This window comes from Balaenoptera borealis, assembly GCF_965194805.1.
Source record: "Balaenoptera borealis genome assembly, chromosome: 12".
NCBI lineage: Eukaryota > Metazoa > Chordata > Mammalia > Artiodactyla > Balaenopteridae > Balaenoptera > Balaenoptera borealis.
The window spans coordinates 44,836,661-44,861,499 of record NC_138869.1 but is presented as its reverse complement, the minus strand read 5'-3'; the positions used below and the strand labels follow the sequence as shown (position 1 = coordinate 44,861,499).

Below are 24,839 nucleotides of genomic sequence, written 5' to 3'. Positions count from 1 at the left end.
AGTAGTTGTGGCTCACGGGCTCAGTAGTTGTGGCTCACGGGCTCTAGAGTGCAGGCTCAGCAGTGTGGCACACGGGCTTAGTTGCTCCACGGCATGTGGGATCTTCTGGGACCAGGGCTCGAACCCGTGTCCCCTGCATTGGCAGGCAAATTCTTAACCACTGAGCCACCTGGGAAGTCCCAACAAATAGTTTTTAATAACAGAAAAATGCAGAATCCAAAATCATAGCAAACTGACTTCCACAGCACAATAAAAGGACTATACACCACAACCACATCCTTGCATACCCCGGGATGCAAGGATGGTTTGACATACACAAATCAATGTAATACACTTCATTAACAAAATGAAGGACAAAATCATATGATGGTACAATCTAAGGAATGCAAAAGCATTCATAGAAGAAAGAATAAACAGATCGTGCTACCAAGATGTTAATAATGGTCACTTCTGGGTTGGAGTTTATAGGTGAATTTTTTATATATACAGGCTTGTGCTTTCATATATTTTTTTTACAGTGAACATGTATTACTTTTAAAAGTTAGAAAAAGTCAATAATTTGTTTCTTTAAAGGGACAGCAGGCCCTTGCCTCTAACTCATAGGATTGGGCACTATGACCAGAATACACTTAAAAGGAAATGTGGTGGAAATGGCCGTTCTTAGAGAAAGAGATCCTTGCAGGAGGGACTCCGTCTCCTTAAAGGCCCCTGAGAGGTGCTATGAACAAGCCTCAAATCAGTGATACCACGTTCCCCTGGGGAGAGTGGAGCACCCGAAGAGGAGGGGAGGCCCTGGGCTGTGGAGGAGGCCTGGCTGGCCTCCAGGCTATACCCTCATTGCCTCATACTGTCCACCTGTCCTGCAAATTCAGTGACATTCACCAAGAGTACAAGGGGTCACTTCACCTTTATCTTTCAGTCCCCTCTTTCTGAAGTGCCCTCTTTGCTTGTCTTTCTGCCTTCTAATTAAGCAACCTCTGAAGGCCAGAGAAGTGTCCTTTCCTCCATGAAGAGTCCTTTGCTGACTGCCCTCCCCCTAACCACATCCATCCAGGTGTCTGTCACTCCTGGAGCACAGTTCAGATTGTGCCCTGGTTGTCACGGGTTTCTTCCTCGTCCTTCTCCACCCCACGGCGAGCCTCTTTAGGCCTCACATTTATCCTTCCACCATCACTGCCTAGCAAGGACATGGCCCTTGAGGAACTACTGCTGCAAACAAACATGCCTGGTTCAATTCTAAATATGAGTGCTGAGGCAGTGCCAATCATGCTTCTGAACAGCATCCACTGAGCACTTATTGTGTGCAAGGCTCTGTAGTCAGTGCTCCAAATGCATCATCCCATCTGGTGCCTCTGCTATGGGAAACAATGCGGAGGCTCTTCAAAAAAAATTTTTTTTTAATTTATTTTATTTATTTTTGGATGCATTGGGTCTTCGTTGCTGCGCGCGGGCTTTCTCTAGTTGTGGTGAGTGGGGGCTACTCTTCGTTGCGATGCACGGACTTCTCATTGCGGTGGCTTCTCTTGTTGTGGAACATGGGCCCTAGGGCACGTGGGCTTCAGTAGTTGTGGCTCGCAGGCTCTATAGCGCAGGCTCAGTAGTTGTGGCGCACGGGCTTAGTTGCTCCGCGGCATGTGGGATCTTCCCGGACCAGGGATCAAACCCGTGTCCCCTGCATTGGCAGGCGGATTCTTAACCACTGCACCACCAGGGAAGCCCTCTTCAAAAATTTTAAAATAGAACTACCATATGATTCAGCAATTCCACTTCAGAGTATTTATAAAATAAATCACAGGGATGTAATGTACAGCATGGTGACTATTAATAATACTGTATTGCATATTTGAAAGTTTGAAAGTTGCAAAGAGAGTAGATCTTAGAAGTTCTCAGCACACAGAAAAAATGTGTAACTATATATGGTGACGGATGTTAACCAGAGTTATTATGGTGATCATTTTGCAATATATACAAATATTGAATTATTATGTTGTACACCTGAAACTAATATAATGTTACAAGCTAATTATACCTCAATTTAAAAAAATGCCTGATCCCATCTGATTCTCATAACAATGTTTTGGGGTAGGTTTAAAAACAGTGTCTCCACTTTTATAGATTAGCAAACTGCAGCTTGAAGAGATTAATGATTTGCTCGACATTAAGGCTTCATAGATTGAAAGAAACCTGAATTTGAGCCCAAGTCCCCAACTCTAAGTTCTACACCTTTTGCATTGTATCACAGCCCAAAACATCAAGGGGGCCTTCCAGGAATACAATGGACTAAATATTCAGAAAACTTCCTACTGCAAAACACCTAAAGATGATAGAGAGAATATTTAAAAATTCCTTTTGAATGCATGGCTGAGACTGCAAGAAAGTAAGGTCAGGACCCAGGGCCAGACACAAAGCAGGAGCAGGAATCCAGGAACTGCAAGCTAGAACCAATGCTTTTATTGCCCTGAGGGCACCTGCAGAGGGGGGGTGCTGTATGATAGCCCTTGCTGGATTTCTTGGTGATTCTCTGAGCAATGAAATTGACATGTTATAAAGATAGAGAATATCTCCTTTTGCTCCCAAAGCCATTTGCTCTTCACATTCTGAGGGTGGTAGACCTAGAGCCACTTGTATCCTCCCTCACCTCCCTCCACTCCCATCCCCCCACCCAAGCCATCTGTTACATTCAAAGGGTGATAAGATCTTTCTCCTTCAGAACCAAAAGCTTAACTTCCAGGTAGAGACCTTGCCCTCCTTCCCTAAGAGAGGATTTACAAAATAAAAGCACATGCTCTCTTTCATTCTCCCTTTCTGTCTCTAGCTGCACCGCCCCCCACCTCCGCCCCACCCCGCGCTGCGCTGCAATCTCTCTCTATCCTAACAGAGGGGAAGAGGAGTAAATGTACCAGCTCCTATATAAGCTCTGAGATTCGTAACTTTGGAATTCCTCTCCAATAGTACAGACACCCTCTCCCCTCTGTAGGGCTTCCCTGGTGGTGCAGTGGTTAAGAATCTGCCTGCCAGGGCAGGGGACACGGGTTCGAGCCCTGGTCCGGGAAGGTCCCACATGCCGCGGAGCAACTAAGCCTGTGCGCCACAACTACTGAGCCTGCACTCTAGAGCCCGCGAGTCACAACTACTGAGCCCGCGAGTCACAACTACTGAGCCCATGTGCCACAACTACTGAAGCCTGCGCACCTACAGCCCATGCTCCACAACAAGAGAAGCCACCGCAATGAGAAGCCTGCGCACCACAACAAAAAATAGCCCCTGCTCGCTGCAACTAGAGAAAGCCCGTGCGCAGCAACGAAGACCCAACGCAGCCAAAAATAAATAAATAAAATAAATAAAAATGTTTTTCAAAAAATCTGATTTAAAGAGACCCTGGATTGGTAATGTTCCCTAGGCTCCTGAAAGAAAAAACTATTCTCTAAAGTAATATAGTCTCAACCCAAGCCTCAGAAAAGACCCACTGATAAAGGGCCAAGGGAGTAGAGCTTATAATCAAATTACAAAGTATATTTGTTATGATAAGGTAACATTTTATTTTGATTCATAGAACGTTTGGAAGAAATATACAGGGAGGTCCTCTCTACCTTCTACTCAGCCTCTCCCTATGATTAACATCTTATAAAACGGTAGTACTATGTCAAAACCAAGAAATTGACATTGGTATAATCCACAGAGCTTATTCAGATTTCACCAGTTATACAACTTATTTGTGTATGTATGTCTGTATGTGTGTGCATTAACTATGCAAGTTGTTATTTCTAGGAAAAACGAGAGAGAAAATATAAATATGAACGAATATATAACTTCCAAACTAGTAAAGAGGGAAACAAATATAATAAAAAAAAATCCAATGAAAAAGAAGGCAAAACAGGTAAGAAAAATAAATGGGACAAAGACCACACAATCAAATGACAGATTTAAACCCAAGTATTTCAGTAACTACGTTAAGTGCAAATGGAAGGAAGTGCTTCGGTTAAAAGATAAAGACTGTCAGAGTAAATTTTAAAAAATCCTCTCATATGCTCTTTACACAAAAAGCCAAAACAAGAAATTTATACACATTCAACTAACCTAAAATTAAGAATTTTTGTTCATCACATAACACATCAAGAGAAAAAAAAAGTCACAGGAAATAGAAAACATTGTAATACACACAACTGAAAAAAGAACTAGTTTTCAGAATATATAAAGAATTTATACAAACAAATAAGAGAGAAAAAAGACATCTGTAAAGAAAATAAACAAAAGACATGAACAGGGAAATCCAAATGGTCAATAAACACATAATAAGGTCCTTAATCTCACTGGTAATCAGGGAAATATAAACCAATGAGTGGGACCACAGTGGGAAACACTACACACCAGCCAGATTGGTCAAGATTTTAGGGTCAGAATAATGGGAATTCTGATAACCTGTTGTGGGAGTATACCATTATGGAAAATAGTTGGTATCATTTAAGAAAGCTTAAGACACACACACTGTATGACTCAGCAATTACAGTTCTTGATTTTACCTAGAGAAATTCATGCTTATGTGCACCAGATATACATACAAGAATGTTTCTAGTTCTCGTTCCTAGTGGCTGTGTCTGAAATACACCCAATCTAGGAAAACCCAACTGTCCATCAGAAGTAGAATGGATAACTAAATTGTAGTATATTCACACAATGTAATATGATGAAAGTGAAAAATATACAACAACATCAGATGAACTACACATAAAAAGTAGATAAAAGGTAAAAGAAATAAGACAGAATTCATCCTACGTGATTCCTTGTATATAAATTTCCAAAAAAGGAACTTATGCTGCTGGAGGAAACATAGGTGGGATGCTCCAGGTGGTAAAGCTATAAAGAAGACAAGGAAATGATTACCATACAAGTCAGGAGAGTGCTTACTTCAAAGGGTATGAATAAATAATTATTCATGATTAAAAAAACTCTTCACAAACTTGGACCTTCTTTAAACTTAAGCCACCAAAAACCTGCGACAAACATCATTCTTCATGGTGAAGTGTTAGGAGCAACAATAAGACGAGAATGCCTCATTGCTGCCACCTGGGAGGCTCCTTCTTCTGTGTACATGCAAGGGATCCAGGTTTCTATCACCCCTGAGGACACCTAAATGCTTTTTTTAAAAAAAGTTTTATTTGGGTTTCCTGGTGGCGCAGTGGTTGAGAATCTGCCTGCCAATGCAGGGGACACGGGTTCGAGCCCTGGTCTGGGAAAATACCACAGGCCACGGAGCAACTGGGCCCGTGAGCCACAATTACTGAGCCTGCGCGTCTGGAGCCTGTGCTCCGCAACAAGAGAGGCCGCGATAGTGAGAGGCCTGCGCACCGCGATGAAGAGCGGGCCCCGCTTGCCACAACTGGAGAAAGCCCTCGCACAGAAACGAAGACCCAACACAGCCATAAATAAATAAATAAATAGGAATTTTAAAAAAACAGTTTTATTTGACATAAATATACATATATATATATTTTTTTTTTAATTTTTTTTTTTTGTTAGGCTGTCCCGCGTGGCGTGTGGGATCTTAGTTCCCCAACCAGGGACTGAATCCGTGCCCCCTGCGTTGGGAGTGTGGAGTCTTAGCCACTGGACCACCAGGGAAGTCCCCGACATATATTTTAAACACCATAAGACTCATTGTTTTAAGTATACAATTCAATGATTTTTAAAATCAGTAAAATTACAGGGTTGTGCAACCATCACCACAACTCTATTTTTAAAATGTTGTATCACTCCAAAAAGTTCTCTCAGGCCCATTTGCAGTCACTTCCTGTACCCTCCCCCAGGCAACTACTAATCTGCTTTCTGTCTCTATAGATGTGGTTATCTGGACATTTCAAATGAATGGAATCATACAACAGGTAACTTTTTTATTTCTTTTACTTAGCATTTTTTTGAGATTCATCCAAGCTGTAGCATGTATCAGTGCTCCATTTCTTTTTATTGCTGAACAGTTTTCCATTGTATGGATGTACCACGTTTTGTTCATCCATTCTCTGTTGATGAATATTTTGGTTATTTCCGGTCTTTGGCTATTATGAATAATCTTAATATGAATATTTGTGTACAAGTCTTTGTGTGCACATTTCACTTCTCTTGGGTAGACTTCTAGGAGTAGAAGTGCTAGGTCCTATGATAAAATTAATGTTTAACTTTTTAGGAAACAGCCAAAATGGTTGCACCATTTTACATTTCACCAGCAATGCATAGAGTTTTAATCTACATGATTTTTAAAAGAATAACATATCCCGGGGAATTTTTTTATTGATTTGTAAGAGCTTTTATATACCAAGGACATTAATTCTTATTTTTTTCTATACCACAAATGCCTGTGATTTAATGCTAACTAAAAAAAAAGGACAATTTCAACTAAGTAAAGAAAAAACTTCACAAGAAAAAAAACTAGAAGGAAATAAGCCAAAATACACATTATTGTTGCCATATGTAGAAAACAGATGAGTGAATTCTTTTTTTGCTTCTGTATTTTTCATTACTATCTGAACTTGCTAAACAAGCATATATTAATTTTCATTCTGGTTATCAAAGTAAGTAAAAAACTAAGGAGGGAGGAAAAGAAAAAGGAAAGGAGGGAGGAAAAGAAAAAAAAAAGGAAAGGAGGGAGGAAAGGTAAGGAGGAAGGAACCCATAGACTTGATCACCTCACCTCAAAAAGAAGGCTGAACGCATCCTCCTCCTGACTTGTGAGGTGGACCGACAAGCCCTTAATGAAGACCCCCTGAGGACTTTCCACGATGGTCATAGGTGTGACCGAGGGTTCAGCGTAAGGCAGAGTGGACAGGAGATCAAACAGGCTCTCATTATAGATTTCCAGGTAGGAAACACGCACAGTGATGGCCTGTGTGGGGCATTCTTCGATCATCTTAAAAACCTAGATGGGAGATTGGACAGCAGTCACTGAGAGCAGAACTCCAACGGCCAGCCACTGCTAGGGGAGTTCTTACCTTAGGAGGGAATCCTTGCCCTAGAAGAGTTTACAGTCTAGTTGGTGTGATGGTCATCAGCAACAACAATTATTAGTAGTTGCAGTCTATCGGGCAATATTTATTATCATCTTGTAGTTTTTTTGAGGCCTGACTTACAGATCGGCTAATACTTGTACAGTCTCAAGAAGTAGAGGCATGATGAACAGAAAGGACTCTGGAGTGAAGATCTCTTGTTTTGTGGGGTTTCACCACATATAAGCTTCTTTCACATCCATTTTTTAATTCTACCCTCATGATGCCACTGTGACTGTAGCAGGGCAGGGGCAATACCCATCTATGGTGGCTCAGCTAGTAAGGGAAGAAGTCAAGCCAGAACTCAGCCTTCTCGACTCCTAATACCCTCCCCAGTGCTTATCAGCAGGTGACTTTGGGCTGGTCTTTTCCCCTCTCTAGACCTTAACTTTCTTATCTGTCATATGGGGAGTTGGGCTGGATGATCCCTGAAGTCCCCCCCTTGCTCTAACAGGCTAGATCTGTGCTGTCCAATATGCTAGACACTAGCCACAGGTGGCTCCTGAGCGCTTGAAATCTGGCTCGTGCAAATGAGGAACTGGATTTTAAATTGTATTTAATTTTAACTAAAAATTTAAAACTGATACTAAATTCAGTTATTGGTAAACTTTTAAGTATGTTTGGAACAACCTGGGTTTATAAATCTACCTTTTCAACTGTAAATTTCATGAACTCTAAATACAGAGCAGCTCCTTCTGATGAATATTTAGTGTCTTAAATAGAAATGGGCTGTAAATGTAAAATACATACCAGATTTCAAAGACTCAGTATAAAGAAAAAGAATGTAAAATATCTCAATAATTTTCATATTGATTATATGTGGAAATGATATTTTGACTATATTGAGTTAAATAAAATATATTATTATATATCATATATTGTATATTATTTTTAAATAATTTCACTTGTTTTACTTTTTTAAATGTGGCTATTGGAAAACCTAAAATTGCATATGTGACTTACATTATATTTCTATTGGGCAGCGCTGGGCTAGACTATAAAGTCTAAGATGCTGAGATACTGAAGCGTTGACAGTGGGAGGTTAAGGCTATTGCTTCAAGAAATTATCGCATGGATGGTTACACGCTAGAGGGACATCTACACTTCTTACAGCACAGGGCTATAAAACCTCAAGATGCTTTTTAGGGAAAAGTCCTTTCCCTCCCACCTTCAAAAAGAGGGTCCTCACAGAACGCAGGCTAGCAGACTCTGAAGGAAGGCCCATCTGTCCTGTCTTCAGTCACACTTCCCAGACCCCCAAGGCTGACTCGGTCCTGAAAGCTCATGTCATGCCCTGCTTCTTCCCTTTGCTCTTTCTGGGGCTGTGGTGGTGCAAGAAACCAGAGCAGGCCAGTAAGGAAGCTCTGCAATGGTTCATATCTCCCTCATTAAAACCAGGAAGGAACAGGATTAGGACCTCCGAATCCTCAATTACAGGGTCACAGACCATCAGAGCAGCAAGAAGCCAGTCAGCACATCTGACTCCCTCTTTAACAAATGAGGAAACAGGCTCAGCATGGGCGTAGGTCAGAGCCTGGAACCTAAACTCTTGGTTTACACACACACACACACCCCACCCTGGGTAACCTGTCTCCCCTACAGGCTGCAACTCCTTTGAGGCTAGACCCCACTGTCTCCAGGAGCTCGCCTGGGATGGGCAGCATGTATGGTAGAAAGAGGGGACCTGTGTGGCATCCCACCCACGGGCCCACTCTCTACCTGTTGTAGGGCACGAGGGAGGATCCCCCGGTGCTTGTAATTCTCAGTTGCCCCCGTCATGGTGTATGTCTTGCCAGCTCCCGTCTGCCCATAACACATGATGGTGCCTGCAAACATTTCAAAACACGTCTTGGTGACATCCAGAAAAACAGCTCCAAGGATAGCTCTCCCATCCCCCAGCATGCCCAGTGCCAGCCAGAACCCTAGTGTGAAGGTGGCCATCAGGAGCAGCCAAGGACAGCAGGAATTCCAGCCATGGAGGGTGGGTGAGCAGGGAAACAGGTATATAAATGGTCAAAACACAGACAGCTGCTCTGAATCTGTGGTCCATGTAGTACTCTACTGCTTCCTCTCCCACGAGGGGATCTGATCCTAGGGCTTCTGAGGAGAGCAGGGAATTCCAGGGAACAGAGGAACTGGGAATTTTCCTAGAAAGATGAGAGAGATAAGAGCATTGAACTCAGCCCTTCTTTAGCAAGATCATGAACAGCCAGGCTCTCAGGGCTTGGCCTCCCTGCAGGGCAGCCCAGGCAGGAGGAAAGAAGGGCTTTCAAAATCCCCAGGAAGAGATGGGAGTCAGAAGGGCATTTTCTATTAGTGGTGGGAATTCTTTGTAGACTGCAAGTTCCCACTGGACTAAAGGGCTGCTAGTTGGTCCCAGGCCACTTTCAGAAATGGAACACCATGACCAAGCCCTGATCTGTCCCATTGCCCTCTCTGGGAAGACTTTCACTTGCACCTCTCTCGTGCTTTAGGTCTACCATCACCAGGCTCTGGGACACAAACCAGTCACCCTGGGCTCTGGTTCCCACCTGCTTTTCTTCTTGGCTTGAGCAGCCTGAGCCAGACCCAACCCAAAGGCTGCTTCTGGGAATTTACAAAGCAGATCTGCCTGGGCAATGCTGGGCCGTGGAAATCAGCGTTTGCCTTTGCCACGTGAATGCTCTAGTTCCTGGGATTGGTAGCTTTTACACAAGGGGTCTTAATTCAGCATCTGAGCTGGAGTCAGAAGCAGTGTCTATTAATCCTGCAGAAATGTGCAGGAAGGAGTCAGTTCAGCTGGGACTCAGAGCCCATTTGTGGCTCCACAGCACTCAGAGCCCACGACTCTTAGCCTCCCCGGGCCTTAGCTCCTTTGTCTCTACTTCCTCAGGGCCACATCCCCTCAGGACCAATGGGGACCGTAGCTCTATATCACACACAGGATACATTACAACGTTTAGGCATCTACACTCAATGGACTTTTAAGCAGAAGACCTAAAACTTGCAAACAGAGAACATTCTAGTCAGGAGCCACCAGACAGGCAAAGTCTACAGACTGTGACATATTTTTTTCTATGGATTTTTTTTTTTTTTTTTTTTTGGTCACGCCGCGTGGCATACGGGATCTTAGTTCCCCCACCAAGGATCAAACCTGCCCTCCCTACAGTGGAAGCACAGAGTCTTAACCACTGGACCACCAGGGAAGTCCCTCTATGGATATTTTCATCTTTTTAAGATTTTAAGGGACTTCCCTGGTGGTCCAGCGGCTAAGACTCTGTGCTCCCAATGCGGGGGGGGCAGGTTTGATCCCTGGTCGGGGAACTAGATCCCACATGCCACAACTAAGACCTGGTGCAGCCAAATAAATAAATAAATATTTTTAAAAAAAGATTTTGAAACAGTCTTAGAGTGAACTAGTTTGTAAAAATTTCCCAATAAATTTTAATTTGTTAAAAAAAGCTTTTTAGTTAAGCTTTTAAGAAAGTCAAACTGTACTCAAGTCTTTAGTGATATGTGTAAATAATACTGTACTACAATAGAATAGATTGATTGTGCTGGTAGAATGAATGGAAATATCTCCTAGCAGGTAGCCAAGAGAAAAATGTTTTGACTCCATCAAATTTATCATAAAGACGTTATGTTCAAAACTAATATTCAGGGGATTTGAAACGGGATAATAGTTGAATCCCCATGACCTACAGAGAGTCAGGGTCATTTAATCTTCCTATGAAGGTAGGATCCCAGGACCATGGATCAAGCCATGCCCACAATATCACCAAGCAAATAAGTTTTCCACCATAAGAACATGGAGACAGACAAATAATCAAACAAAAGTTAGTAAGTGAAGTTGTATTTTATTCACCATAAAATACTTGTACCTCTTCCTGGGTGGGCGGGGGTTCCACAGGTTCTTATGTAAAACAACAGTTAATCAACTAAATTACCATTATAGCCATTGAGGGCTTGAGAAACCACATCCTTTGCGACTGTCTCATAAACCAAGTCCTGGGAGGCATCATGGAGAACTCCATCCAGCTTGAATGACCAGTCTGTCTGCTGGTTATTGACAACTCCTCTCCGAGTATCTTTTTTTAAGTGAATATCAATGGTCTAGGAAGAGAGAGAGATACTTGTTAAGAAACTGGTATAAAAAAGTCACTGATAGCCAAGGCCTGACCTGGAGGAAACAGAGGAGGTAAACTTTAGGAAGAACAGGGACTTGCATGTATTCTGAACAACCTTTGGGAGCTGGGAAGGAAGGCACTGCAGGGAGGCCACACACCCTCAAGGTGGAAGGATCAGGAGACTGGAGCACTTGCTGGTTTCAGCACATCTCACCCTAGTGCTCAGGGTGCTGTCTGTCTTGGTTCCCCCATTTCTGATATGGGGTCAAGCATATTTATCACATATCAATATTTATCACATTAAACAAGCTTTAGATAAATTCAATAAGCACAGGGAGGCCTTGAATTAGGCCAGAGAGAATAGCGGGCTTGGTGATGGAGCCCTGGGCTTGAGCCCCATCTCCCTGGTGACTGGCGGTGAGGCCTCCCTCAGCACTGTGGTGAGCACTTACTTCCACACACACGCTATGGGCTAATGTGAGCAATGATGAAATGATAGCCACAGGAAAGGCTCTGGACTCCTCAGACACAGTTACTCACTGGTATTAAATTGAGGGTGACTACCTACTTGTAATCAGCAGACTTTTAGATGCAAAGATTTCTAAAAAAATTTTTTAGAGTTTTAGATCCCTCCATAGCAAGCCACTGTGGCAGCAGCTAGTTTAGAAACATATTGGGTTAGGTCAATGGTAGATTCCAATCTTCGAAATGGGAACTTCTGATGTACACAGACTCTCACTGGAATCTTATACTGGCTGCCCTAGTCCAGAAGCCAAGACACAGCCACATGCAGAAAAACTAAGATCAACAGAGAAAGGCTTGGTCTATTCATACATTAAATGCTCTGTGCTTCAGTGGTCGCTGAATCCATGTCCAGCAGGGTGCACTTCACAGTGCTGCATGTGAGTTTCTTTCTGACTGCTAGGACTTTCGAACCTTGAGAAGTTGGCCTTTGAATTCCTCTCTTAATGTCTCCATGCTGCCCATAGTAGATCCACAAATGTTTGCTGAATGAAAACATCCCATAGTCTCGAGGTGTCCTAAGCCTGTCACAGCCTTCAGAAGAGTTGTCAGGACAGTGGTGGGGACAGGGGGATGGATAGATCTTTCCAGTTCTCTCCGTAAGAGTTTCTCCCTCCCTTTGGTAAGTTTAATAATAATCATCTGAAGACATTCCTATTGTACTTCCTGGGAGATCTGATCACCAGAAAGTTTTATGAGTGTGGACAAATGTCAGCTTCCTGTGTCAGATATAAGGATAAAGGTAAACTTTTTTTTTAAACTTTTTATTTTATATTGGAGTATAGTTGATTAACAATGTTGTGTTAATTTCAGGTGTACAGCAAAGTGATTCAGTTATACATCTATCTATTCTTTTTCAAATTCTTTTCCCATTTTGGGATTGACATGTACACACTGCTGTATCTAAAATGGATAGCCAACAAGGACCTACTCCCATTAAAAATGGGAGTTTCACGACTTTCCTCATCAACAGCATTGTGGGGGAGTGCTTTGGCCTTGAATGACTCTAGATTCCATCTGAACTTCTACCAATTCTGTCTTGGTCCTTAAAAGGTTGCTTGGAAACCTTAGAGGTTGTAGTGAGGAGGGACAGAGAGATGCCCAGGCAGGTGAAGGCAAACACACTGTACTTACTTTGTTGTCACCTCCATATTTGATCATTTCATGAGCAAAGTCATCAGTAGGTTTGACACGGACAAACGCATGAACTTTTTTCCTAGTACCCATTCCAGCTAAAAAGAAGAAAATAGCAAAATTTTCAGTAGTCATCCTCCAACAACCATTAGAACGGAGGTGTCATTCATCAAGAAGATCAGAAAACATGATGTGCAGTCCATGTTTTCCTCTCCCACTGAGAGCCAGTCTTCCTTTTTGCCCCCCAGCATTTCAGTGATCTGTCCACAGGACGCTGTTCAACAAGTCCGTGTACTTCCTACTTTACAGGGTGCCTCACCACTCTCCACCAACCCCCTAAGAGACCGAAATACAAAGCAAAAAGAATGCTCCCTTTAGTGGCCTAATTTTAGATGTGGTTTCTAGAAATGTTCCATATCAGAGTTTACCTACACTTTGCCTTATTCACTGTATTTTCCTCTAAAATACTGACTATGAAATGCATTAGAACTAATTTTCTTTTTTTCATTAATATACCTTACTTCAGATATAGCACCTCCTTCTCTACCTCCATTAGACTAACTTAGATAAGAAAAAGATTCCCTGGAAGTACATTTAATCTAGCCCATAGTCTAATATTCTTTCTTCTCTGCCACTCCATTGAGAGAAAAATCTCAGTCCCCTACGTCCTCTCCCTCTCCTAAAACGTAATTATGTATATTCTCATCATTTTCTCTCAGGCAGTCACACATGTATTTCTATTCCTTCATTTATACTATCACAAGTAATTACCATGTATAATAAAATGTTAAAATAAACATTGAATGTAGCTTCATCGAATAGGTTGAAAGCTTATAGTTATAAATGACAGGGAGGGAGATTTACGTAAATTAACTTCTTATTATGTGGAGTTTTCCTATAGTGGGAAAGACTTTCTCAAAGTAAGGACCATAAACACTATAAACAGTCAAGCAAGATGCCAACTAGCAGAGATGCTACAAAAGGGATTGTTTGTATTACAGGGAGAGTTAATTGATCTCTAATATCCTGTCCAACTAAAGTATTTCATAAACATTTTAAAAAATTGAATTGTACAGGAATTCCCTGGTGGTGCAGTGGTTAAGAATCCACCTGCCAACGCAGGGGACATGGGTTCAATCCCTGGTCCGGGAAGATCCCACATGCCACGGAGCAACTAAGCCCATGCGCCACAACTACTGAGCCTGTGCTCTAGAGCCCGCAAGCTACAACTGCTGAGCTGTGTGCCACAACTACTGAAGCCCATGCGCCTAGAGCCCGTGCTCCACAACAAGAGAAGCCACTGCAATGAGAAGCCCGCACACTGCAACAAAAGGGTAGCCCCGCTCGCCGCAACTAGAGAAAGCCTGCGCGCAGCAACGAAGACCCAACGCAGCCAAAAATAATAAATAAATAAATTTATTAAAAAGAACCCAAAACTCATTTAGAGTTAATGCTCCACAAAGTACAAAACAGACTTTGAATAGAGACAATGCCTGAGGGTCAGGATGTGTGCTGCATCATGCACTTCTCTTTTGATGCCCCTGACAGGGTTGGGCCAGTTCCATAAGAAATGAGGCATTTGCCCCTAAAATAACCTGTACTTTCATGGGGTAGGACAGAGGAGTTGAGGCTAAAGAAAACTCCTGGATACTTCTGAAAAAGACAACCAGCAAAGGAATTGCTGAATTTATGAAGAGGTAGGGAAACATGAGGGATAGGGAGCTGACTCAATTTCATCTTCAAATTGGTAAATAGCAATATCATCACAGTTGTTCAGGAAAAAATAGCTTGTTTGTGCTACTGCAAAGTGTTCTAACAAACTGATCAGATGGTCAATATTTTTAAAAAGCTAATTTTCAAGACCTTGACTGTTAAAAAATTAATGTCCCTCCACATTTCTAGACATAACTTGTGGTGACCACTTGATTTCCTCATACAATTATCTTAGCTATCATCAAGTGGCATTAAGTATCTCTACAGAAGCAAATTAAATAGAGACAGGCCCTGCCCTTTCAGTTTACAGTTTCAATGAAGTGGGCAAAATAAAACTCTAACCCCTATACAAACCCTTCAGATGTCACATTAAATAAGCAAACTACTTTCACACCTGCCTACTGTAGAGTGTGAGTCCACTTCCCACATTCCTCAAGTAATTATTTCATGGAAGTCTTTTCCTGGCCACTGTGGGATCACTCAGATCTTTTAATTTTTAGAAAATGAATCTGTAAGGTATTCCGGTAAGTAAGGATAATGGCTTGTCCAATTTCAGGTCTAAGATTTTTGTTTGCAAAATTGAGCTCTAGAAATAAAAAGCCACAAATAGCTCTAACAGGACTCCCAAACTGAGGAAACTTAAGAGATGATCTCATCTCCAAGTTCACTTTGATCTAGGCTTTTGGGAAGTGGAGAGTGGAGAGAGGTGTGCTGACTCAAGCAAACACTTACACTCAATTTCTAAAGTTCTGGGAACCATTCCCCATACCAGTCTGATGGCCCATCCTCCTGCCCAGGGAAGTTAAGATGCTGCCCAGGGTGCCCTCTGAAAGGGACCATGAAGAAGTAGGGCGGTTGCTCAAGCCTCCCTCCTGGCAGCCCCTACCCACTGACAGCCCAAGGGCAGCACAGGCCAGCTCCAAGCATTACCCTTCCCTCAGAGCCTACCCCTTTTCTGCCCAGCAATTTGCCAACATGCATATGCAGTCATTCTGTCTGTGCTTCCCAATTCTCCCCATGCTCACGCCCATGGCTCCAGGCACGCCAGGAGCCATATCTGCCTGACACAAGCCTTCTCTATTAACTACATCCCTCCTGCGAGTCCACTACCCAGCAGCCCCTCAACACCCAGTCATTTGGAGACCCCACGCCGACTTGCACTTACTGAAATAATGCTTGTTACCGTTCTTACGCCACATCATTTGAGTGGGTTTCAGCTCCCAAATTAAATTACAAGCTGTTTGAGGGACAGGACTGTGCCTTTTATTTCTTTTGAATCCCCCCTCAAAGTCCGGAACAGTGCCCAGCACAGAGCAGGTGCTTAAGAAATGGTGATTGGTGGTGATGGTCATGACTGGAAGTCAGAGGGTGGCGGAATCTCCATATGTGGGTCCATCTTCGGTCACTACTGAGAGAGTCCCAAAGGGCACATGATGTCACTCGTCTCCCTCGCCACCTCCAACCCCTGAGCCCACAGCGCTTCCAGGAGGACACTGGGTTTCCAGGCCCACTTGCAAGAAGCCAACTTCAGCCCATCACCACGCTCTGCCTTTTAGTAGGGTCCTTCTCTCTCAGGACCTTGTGGGGAATGCCTCTCCCTCGTGGACACCACCCTTAGATATTTCTGGTGTAAATAAGTGAAACTTTGAGTGGCCACCAGGAGCCCTCTCTGCTGAAAGGCTCACAGTTTCCTCATTTGTTTTAGGGGTGGGAATGAACAGATTGCCACCAAGCATCCCTGAAAGCTCAACAAAAGGAGAGGACCAGGTGGGTCCCTATCTTCCAGCGCTCCTGTCCAGAACAGAGGCTCTCAAGGAGAACACTCATAGCCACCAGAAAGGTAGCAGCATCTGAAGCCCCCAAAAGAGGGTCCAAACGCACCTGGCCTTGGACTAAACAAAAGACTCGGACCCAGGCCAAACTGGTCTTTCTCCTTTTTCTAACCCAACATGCTGGACCCCTGTGTGGTGTCTGGGAGGCAGTGGGCCTTGGGACCATTCCTGTGCCTCTCTGGAGCGATTTCCGCATTTGTAAAGCGAAGGGCCGGGATGGCAATCCCGAAGCCCCCTCCAGTTAGAAAACCGAACACAGAAGAGTCCAGAAGACCAGAGATCTCTGAACCTCAGGGGCGACGTAGGACCCTCGTGGGGCCAGGGAACGTTAGATCCAAAGACCCTAAGCCGCAGCAAGGCTTAAAGGGTCCCCTCGACGCCTCACCCTCCTCCGCCCGGGTTTCACAGATCAGCGAGCCAAAGCTGGGGGACTCCCGGATGGAGCGGTGTTCAGATTCCAGCAGCTGCCCGCCGCCCAGGCAGACACCCCCTTTCCGGCCTTCCTTCTCCCCACCCGGACCGCGCGTGATCCCTGCTTACCGCCCTTCCGCAGCCCGACCACTGCATTAGCAGCTACAGAAACCCGGCAAGCTCGGCTGCCGGGCTGTGTACACAGTCGCCGTGGCAACGGGCCGCTTCCGGAGATTCCGGAAGTAGGGGTGGTGGCGGAAATGAAGTCCGCGGTCCTCTGTTGAGATACGAGTAAGGCCAGGGCCGAATTAGGAGGACGGGAGATGGGACCGATTAATCTAAAAAGACTGCGGCAGCTGCAGGCGCGAAGCCAGGGTAGGGGTAGCGAGGGAACGAAGGGTGCGCAAGAACCAGGAAACAGGGCAGCCGGGCTTCCGGCGCACAGCAGTTTGAGACTACGGCGGCCGCGCAGGCCCGTCTAACCCCAGCCCTGCGCTCCGAGCTGCCGTCCATAGGCGCCCTCGCCCCGCCCAGCTTAGCTTCGAGCCAGCCGGCCAGGCCTGCGCAGTCGCGGCGGCCGGGGAAGATGGTGGAGGACGGCACGGAGGAGCTGGAGGATCTGGTGCACTTCTCCGTGTCCGAGTTGCCTAGTCGCGGCTACGGCGTCATGGAGGAGATCCGGCGTCAGGGCAAGCTGTGCGACGTGACGCTCAAGGTCCCGGGTGCTGGGCGGCGCGGGGCTGAGGGCCAGGGAACCGAATGGGGAGGGAAGAGAGGCGGGGGATGAGGGAAGAGAGGTCTAGAGCTCAGCGGGGTGGGGAAAGGAGGTTGGAGGGAGAGCGAGTAGGGGAGAGGGGGGTGCTGACTGGGAGAGGGGGATTGGGGCTGAGTGGGGAGACGGACAGGGACAGCCTCTCAGCCCTTAGAAAGAAAGGCTGAGAGGTGCGCCGCTGAGGCCCTCGGAGTGGAGACATTGGGGTGCCCGCCTCCCTTTTCTGTCACTCAGACGGGAGAAAATGGACTTGCAGCTCCTCTATGGACAAAGGGGCTGTGGCTCTCTCTACATTCTGATGGGCACTACGGAAGCACCTTTTCTTGCCACTACAGACGTTTCTTTGTGCCCTTCGAAGTTAGCTGCGCTGTGGTAGAGGCGTGGGCTTTTCCTGAGGAGTCATTGCTTGCCCTTGACTGATAGATTACTACCTTGTCTCTTAAGAGCTTTTAAAATCGCATCTGGTAATCTTTTGAGGTGGGCAACCACTCTGCCTCGCAGGAGAAGGCACACTACCACCACCAGCAGCACCACAAAGGTCTCGGAGAATGGACTGATGGGCTGCGTGGGGAGAGGGCTCTCTTAACCACCTGTTCCCTATTGGCATTCTGGGCGCAAGAGCCAGGCTTCCTCCCGTGCTTTGCATCCATTCCTGCTAGAGAGGCATGCTGTGCTGCTCCTTGGCCAAGCTGTTGAGCCAGGTGGAGCTCTCCAGGCGGGGAGATGCTGCTGCAAACCCTGCTCCCTGTTGGGCTTTGGCTAGAAGGCTGTCAGCATCTGTGAAGGACCCTGTTTAAAAAACAAAACTATGCAGAGACCTGTTTGCTCTTCTTCTTTTCGACAGCGTTAAGGAAACTTCCTCTTCCACATATTTGAGTCAGACCTCTGGAGACAGTAAAGTAGAATGGTTAAGAGTGTGGCTCTGAGAATGGTATATGGTTCAACCAAAGACTAAAAAAAAAAACAAAAAAAAAACAGTGTGGCTTTGGAGATAGAAGGATTTGGATTAAAATCCTTGGGAAAGTTACTTAATCTCTCTAAGCATCAGCTTTCCAAATGTAAAAATAGGATGATTCCTAATTCTTAGTATTCATACGAGGATTAAATGAGAAAATTTGTGGTATTCTTTGCATAATGCCTGGTCTAAGGTTTTCATCACTCTAAACCCCTCCTGAAGAAGATTAGTTTTCCAGGAGAGGAGTGAAGTAGACTGAGAGGGGAAAGCATCTTTAATGGGGAACCAAAGGGTTTGAGAAAAATGAGCTGGAAAGAAGCAGAGAAAGTAAATATAAATGAGAGATTTTTGTCCACGGTGATTACATAGTAGTAGATGTCGAGGCTACTAGAGATTTGTAAGCAAAAGAATGATCTGGTTGTGGCAGTAACACTTGGGGTTAGTAGAGACTAGTGAAAAGCAGTAATGGGGGCGAATTTTCGGATTAAGATTTAGGCTGTAGGGGTAAGCCAGGGAAAGCTTATAAGACACACAGAAGCAAATAGGGAATGATAGAGTGAGATGGTCACACTACGTAAGTTAAAGCATTGCATTTTGCCTCTGCACTTAATGCACATATAGAGTATAGCAACCCTGTAGCATAAAAATGCTTGTGTTTTTTCCATTGAAATACTTTTTGTTTACTCAAAGGGACAAGTAAATTATCAGAAGTGATTCCAGCTGAGAATGTCTGTCTAAATTGTTATATTAGTTTCAAGGATCTGGGACATAAGGACCAGTATAAAGGCATAGGCTAGAGCTGGACAGGACTGTAGAAAGTTCCGCTTCATTGGTTTTCTAACTATTCTGTGGAGGCTGAGGAGTAGTTCAGTGCCCTGTGATGGTAGGGCTCAGAGAGAGGCCAAGCAAACCAAGCTCTGCCTCATTTCACTCCCCTTCCCTAGAGCTGCTCTGTGAAATCTGTGTCAGTCTCTCTCTTTTTTTCTTTAATTAATTAATTAATTAATTAATATTTGGCTGTGCCAGGTCTTAGTTGCAGCATGCGGGACCTTAGTTGCGGCATGTGGGATCTAGTTCCCTGACCAGGGATGGAACCTGGGCCCTCTGCACTGGCAGCGTGGAGTCTCAACCACTGCACCATCAGGGAAGTCCCTCGGTCTTTCTTTTTCAAGATAGAGTCTTTCTTGAAACTTCTGGTGATTCCAGACTTTCTTCCAAATAAATAGAAACAAAAGCTGGTTGGAAGCTTTTTGGTGTGGGATGGGTTTATTGATTAGTGGGCCTCCCAGTAGGGCAGTGGTTCTCACACTTTAGCAGACATTAGAATCACCTGGCAGCCTTGTTAAAAAAAAGCAGTTGTTCAAACATTGTTCACCCCAAAATTTCTTATTCAGTAGGTCTGGAATGGACCTGAGAATTCACATTTCTGATAACTTCCGCAGTGATACTACTCCTGGTCTCGGGCCACATTCTGAGAGCCACACCTGTAAGGTGGTGGACCTGTCCTTTGCTATGGGATATGTTCAGAGTCCATGGATCTTCCTTCAGGCTTCTGCCTACATGGAGTAAGCCTGGCTGTTGTCATTCTAGGAGCTGATGGTGGGAGGGGACTGGGAGCTCTTGCTTCTGTATGCAGACTTTCCCTTAATCCCCCTGAATAGTACCACTTCATGTCTTCCTTGGTGCTCTGGTTACCCAAGTCTGGAGTCTCTGGTTCATCCTGTCCAGAGAATAAACCTCCAGACTTCTGCTGGGGCAGTGACGGGGCACTTGCCTGGGGCAGGGAACCAGTACTGCCTGTTTACAGCCTTCCTTATGTTCACACCTTCAGAGGAAACCTGTATCTTCAACAGTTGAGTTTTGGAGGGTGTTCTGGAGTGACTTGCCATCTAGAGCGCTCAGTATTCTCCATGTAAGTCAGTTACTATCCATTTGTCTGCTTTTCATCTTCCAAAATATGGTGACATTTCTAATCTGCTCTCTCAGCTTCTTTGTACTTGGGAGCTTTGCTATTCCTTGATTGTCGGTCTGAGAGGTAGCACAACACAGACTCGAGCCAGATCGCCTGGGTTTGAATACTGGCTCTGCCACTTATTAGCAGTGAAAACTTGGACAAGTTCCTTAAATGCTGGTGATTCAGTTCTTTCATCTATAAAATGGGGATCATCACCTACCTAGTAAGAGTGTTGAGGATTCCACTAGTTAATGCACTTAAAACAATCATGTAGTAAATATTCAGTAAGTAGAAGATATTTATGAATAATAACTTAATGGGATTTCCTATTAAGGGGAAGTGGAGATAAATGCATGTGTTCTGCCTGCCATTTTGAATTCGTTTTAGACTCGGTTTAATTCTAGATGGTTTTATCTAAACATTATGTTCATTGCCTTAAAAGCGTTTGCAAAGCACTGATCTACTTCCATAGCTTGCATTTTACAGATGAGGACCAAGCCTAGAGGGAGAGGGGACTCATCCAAGGTCACAGATTAAATTGGGCAGAGCTAGAACTAGAGACTAGACTCCTGCTGTCCAGACTCCAGGTCAGGTGTTCCTTCCTGCTCTCCTGTTGCCTCTTCTATCAGTGACAGTGACTGAACTGATTTCAGCTGCTACCATTTGAATTAATCTACCTCAGGTCAATTGTACTCATCCTTAACAACATGTTACCTTTTCTATCTTTCCAAGTTTTAGGGAGAGTGTGACAGTCAGCATTAGCAAGCATGCCACTTTCTCAAAATTCACTGCCAACTCTTGAACCTTGCTTAATTTTCTTTTTGGAAATATTTGAAATTTAAATTCCTTAGGTGCCTGTTGGATAGTTAAGTAGAGGCATAACAGAAAAGAGTAATATTGATATATTGGATTTTTTAAAATCACATTTTATATCTATGGTAATTCGAACTTCTTTGAAAAACTGAAAGCACTGAACCCTCTCCCCAGAAAAATGCACATACTTACATATGTGCAAACTTTTGCATTCAGTCATAAGAGCAGTTCCCCTGGAGCCCATCTTTGGATCTTGGGTTATGAATAGAACTGAGTATTATTCTCCTATCAGGAAAAGCCCATGTCTTTCTCCTTGGCAAATCATTTTATCTTAAAGGTTAGAAGGATAGTAGTGCAAGACTTCTTGGCAGCCTGTAACATAAGGCTTAGTCTGGGTAGAGAGGTTTGCAGTCACAGAGGCGCTTATCTCCTCTTCCCAACAGTTGGTTTCATCCCCTTTCCTCTGGGCTACCAGGAGCCCAGTGCTCAGGCCGCATCTGTCATGTTCATCTGGGTCCAGCAAATTGGGCAGACTCCCCAGATGCGATGCGTGTTCTCCACAATCTCTTATTCATGAGATTTAGACTCACCAGATTCCTATATTTCTATTCTTTCCTCACATACTCCTTTCTTTTTCTTTATTTGTGAGAGCAGAATAGGATCACTGCATATACATACTATTCGCTGACCCATAAGCTTAGAAGAGACAGGAACCTCCTCTACACACACACACACACACACACACACACACACACACACACACACACACACACACTCTCTCTCTCTCTCTCTCTCTCTCTCTCTCTCTCTCTCTCTCTCTCTGTCTCTCTCTCTCTCTCTCTCTCTCTCTCTGTCTCTCTGTCTCTCTCTCTCTCTCTCTCTGTTTTGCAACCACTAATAAAGGGTTCCTCAAAGATCTGCTGGCGTCAGTCTTCCCAGCATTTTCCCAAGGCCTTTGCTAAAGTTTTGAACCCAGATCTGAGAATTTAGCCTTCAGAAGGAAATATCTTTTCCATGGGTGAAAGGCACAGTATTAGAATATTTCCTTTTGCCCCACTGAATCCAGGTTCACAATTTTCACTGAAACTGACTTCAAGAGCCTCACATTTGAGTGTGGAATCTTGCTTAATTTGCTGTCATGCTGATTTTGTGATGAAAGAGTAGGTGGAGAAGGATATCAGGAAGTGAGGTGAGGACTTGTTGATGCATGCCATTTTTATGTTATGTGTAGTGAGTTACATGGGTGTGATTATAGAGCTAGAATAATCATATTAAAAGGAGCCATAGAGGTCTTCTATCAAAGCCATCCATTTTACAGGTGAAAAAACCCTGAGGCTTAGCAATATTAAGGGATTGCCCAAGGCACAAAGCTGTATTATCTGAGATCCAACACAGCTGTTTGGTGGAAGCGTTGCTTTTACATCCTCTGTCAGATTACTCACCTGCCCTGCTAATGGTATAAAGCAGAGCAGGGAACAAACACCATCTGCAGTATCATCTGTGAGCATGGAGGGCAGGGATGTGTATGGCCAGATGCAACACCACTGTTCTATTTCAGGAGAGAAGACAGATGCAGGCTTTTTCTGCTAGTCTTCTGGACGTATGAATTTTTGACTGTTTTGATTTGGAAATGACACTGTATTGGGAAATATTGTGCCTCTGAATATTGCTCATTCCCGGGGCTTTCTACTGTCTTTTTTCAGGTAATTGTGTTTCATTTTCAGCCTTGCCTCTTTTTAATGATTAATTAAAACTAAGGGCAAGAATGTGCTCCTTTAGAGCACATGCACACATATCACAACCTGCACTTGTAATATGAATTCATATTCATCAAAAAGTCAGTTTTGCTCTTTTTTCTGTGAGTTATGTTGTAGGCGATGCTGTTAAATTTGGACACCAATTAGATGAATGAGAGAGTTTGATGCTTCCTGACACGTAGGTGGGGAAAGAGGGTTGGAGATTGTATGGTTAGGGCACTCAAGATGGCTGTTCTCTTGCTCTCTGTACATCCCCTGCCCGGCCAGTGCCTGCTCCACCTGTACCCTACTCGTATGACTGACCTTCCTACACTCTTTTCCCCACCCCAGCTGATGATTGTTCTTATCAAAGGAGCCGGAGGGGTGTGCCCCTCTGCTGGTTTCCATGGTAACTAATGAGCCCACCTGACGTCAATTCCCCTATAACTAGTAATCTCCCCTTCCATGTGGGAGTGAAGACTGCCGCCCTGTCCTGCCCGCTGTCTGCCACACACGCTGGGGTGTCGCTCCAGGACCTTGCTTCAGACATGTAAGGTCCCCCATCCATTACACCATTGATGTCTCTGTTGCTGCAGACTCCGGGCTCTTTCTTTGGTCTTAAAGCTGGGCAAGTGCAGGCCATGTAGGCCTGCTGTGTGCAGCCCAACAGAGGTATCTTGGAAAATCAGTTACTAGCTGAGCAACATTCATGACATTCATCCTGAGGCTTCTGGAGCTTGGCCGGCCAGTTGGGTGAATTTAAGAAGCCTGTGTTTGAGGATGCTTCTTACTTCAGGTGGTTCCTCTATTGTTTTGTGCATGAGATTCCATTGTTTGCCCCTTGGCCATGCCTGGTTCAGCTTGTGGGCTGGTTGATGGAAAATGAGACCACGTTGTTTTTCTGAAGATGTGTTCCTCTAGCCCCTCCTGAATTACAAGTATGGCATCTACCTTCCTACTTTTGGTTCGTTGACTGTTGGCACTCACATTGCTTCCTTGGCATAGAAACGAGCCATCTTCCCCACAATCAGTTTAGGCCTTTTCTACCCAAACAGCCGATCACATCATTACTTGTTTCTAGGTGGGGAGAAGAGAGAATGAACCAAGATGTGTGAACCAGGAGTTGGCAAGCATTTTCTGTAAAGAGCTAGATAGTAAATATTTTAGGATTTGTGGGTCATACAGTTTCAGTTGCAGCTACTCAACTCTGGTGTTATAACACTAGAGCAGCTGTACACAGTACATAAATGAATGGGTCTGGCTGTGTTCCAGTAAAATTTTATTTACAAAAACAGGTATGGGCCAGACCCGTTGGCTGACCTCTATTGTATACTGATATGGCCTTTATAAAGTTTAAGGTTTTTGGAGTAGATTACACTTGCTTTATTGCCCCGGCGTATACTTCAGAAATTGGAAGCATCTCTTGTTAAAGAGTACAGGTGAACCAGAAGTGAAAAACTTTCTTTTTCCAGCTTACTGCAGGTGATCATGGGACTGTCTTGGTTGGTGACTGAATAACTGACATAGGAGAAGTTACTGTTACATTTTCCATCTCATCTTTAAAGTCTTGTAGCTCTGCTGAAGCTTGAAGCAGACTATTCCAAAGCATTAACTAAAGACACCGTGCTCCCTTTCTGTCTTAGTTGAAGCTGAGGATGCTTAGCTGCTTGCACAATGGCAGGCCAGAGGAGACCGTGATGGCTCCTGTGTTCCAGTGGACCTGAGCGGCTGTGTGCAGGGCCGTGAAGGTAAGGGCCAGAGTTTGGGCTTTTGGTAGGCAAAGTAGATCAGTAGTTCAGGTATGGCCCAATATGTCTGGGCAGTGTGCTGCATATCTGATGAGAACACAAAAATGCT

The 24,839-nt window shown here is 44.4% G+C and overlaps 2 protein-coding genes across 13 annotated transcripts in view; one reads left to right on the top strand and one right to left on the bottom strand.

The window, feature by feature from the left end:
- KIF9 (kinesin family member 9) overlaps positions 1-16,992 on the bottom strand; it is a 49,085-nt gene extending 32,093 nt beyond the window's left edge. For all 5 annotated transcript variants that reach the window (XR_014232633.1, XR_014232634.1, XM_082347365.1 and 2 more), the window contains exons 1-6: positions 16,882-16,992; positions 15,675-15,917; positions 12,797-12,894; positions 10,961-11,126; positions 8,754-8,860; positions 6,683-6,907 (exon numbers count right to left, since the gene is read on the bottom strand). Coding sequence is in view for 3 of the 5 variants with exons in the window: in XM_082347365.1 (XP_082203491.1) it covers positions 6,683-6,907; positions 8,754-8,860; positions 10,961-11,126; positions 12,797-12,894; positions 15,675-15,861 (783 nt within the window). In the remaining 2 variants the exon portion in view is untranslated. The remainder of the gene's footprint in view (positions 1-6,682; positions 6,908-8,753; positions 8,861-10,960; positions 11,127-12,796; positions 12,895-15,674; positions 15,918-16,881) is intronic.
- Positions 1-24,839, top strand: part of KLHL18 (kelch like family member 18) — a 153,360-nt gene that overhangs the window by 81,684 nt on the left and 46,837 nt on the right. For 4 of the 8 annotated variants that reach the window (XM_082347383.1, XM_082347382.1, XM_082347387.1 and 1 more), the window contains one exon: positions 5,836-5,879. In XM_082347383.1, coding sequence (XP_082203509.1) covers positions 5,836-5,879 — 44 coding nt within the window. Of the gene's footprint in view, positions 1-5,835; positions 5,880-17,295; positions 17,468-24,625; positions 24,731-24,839 lie in introns of those variants that run through there. The other 4 variants (XM_082347385.1, XM_082347384.1, XM_082347388.1 and 1 more) reach the window with 3 other exon arrangements.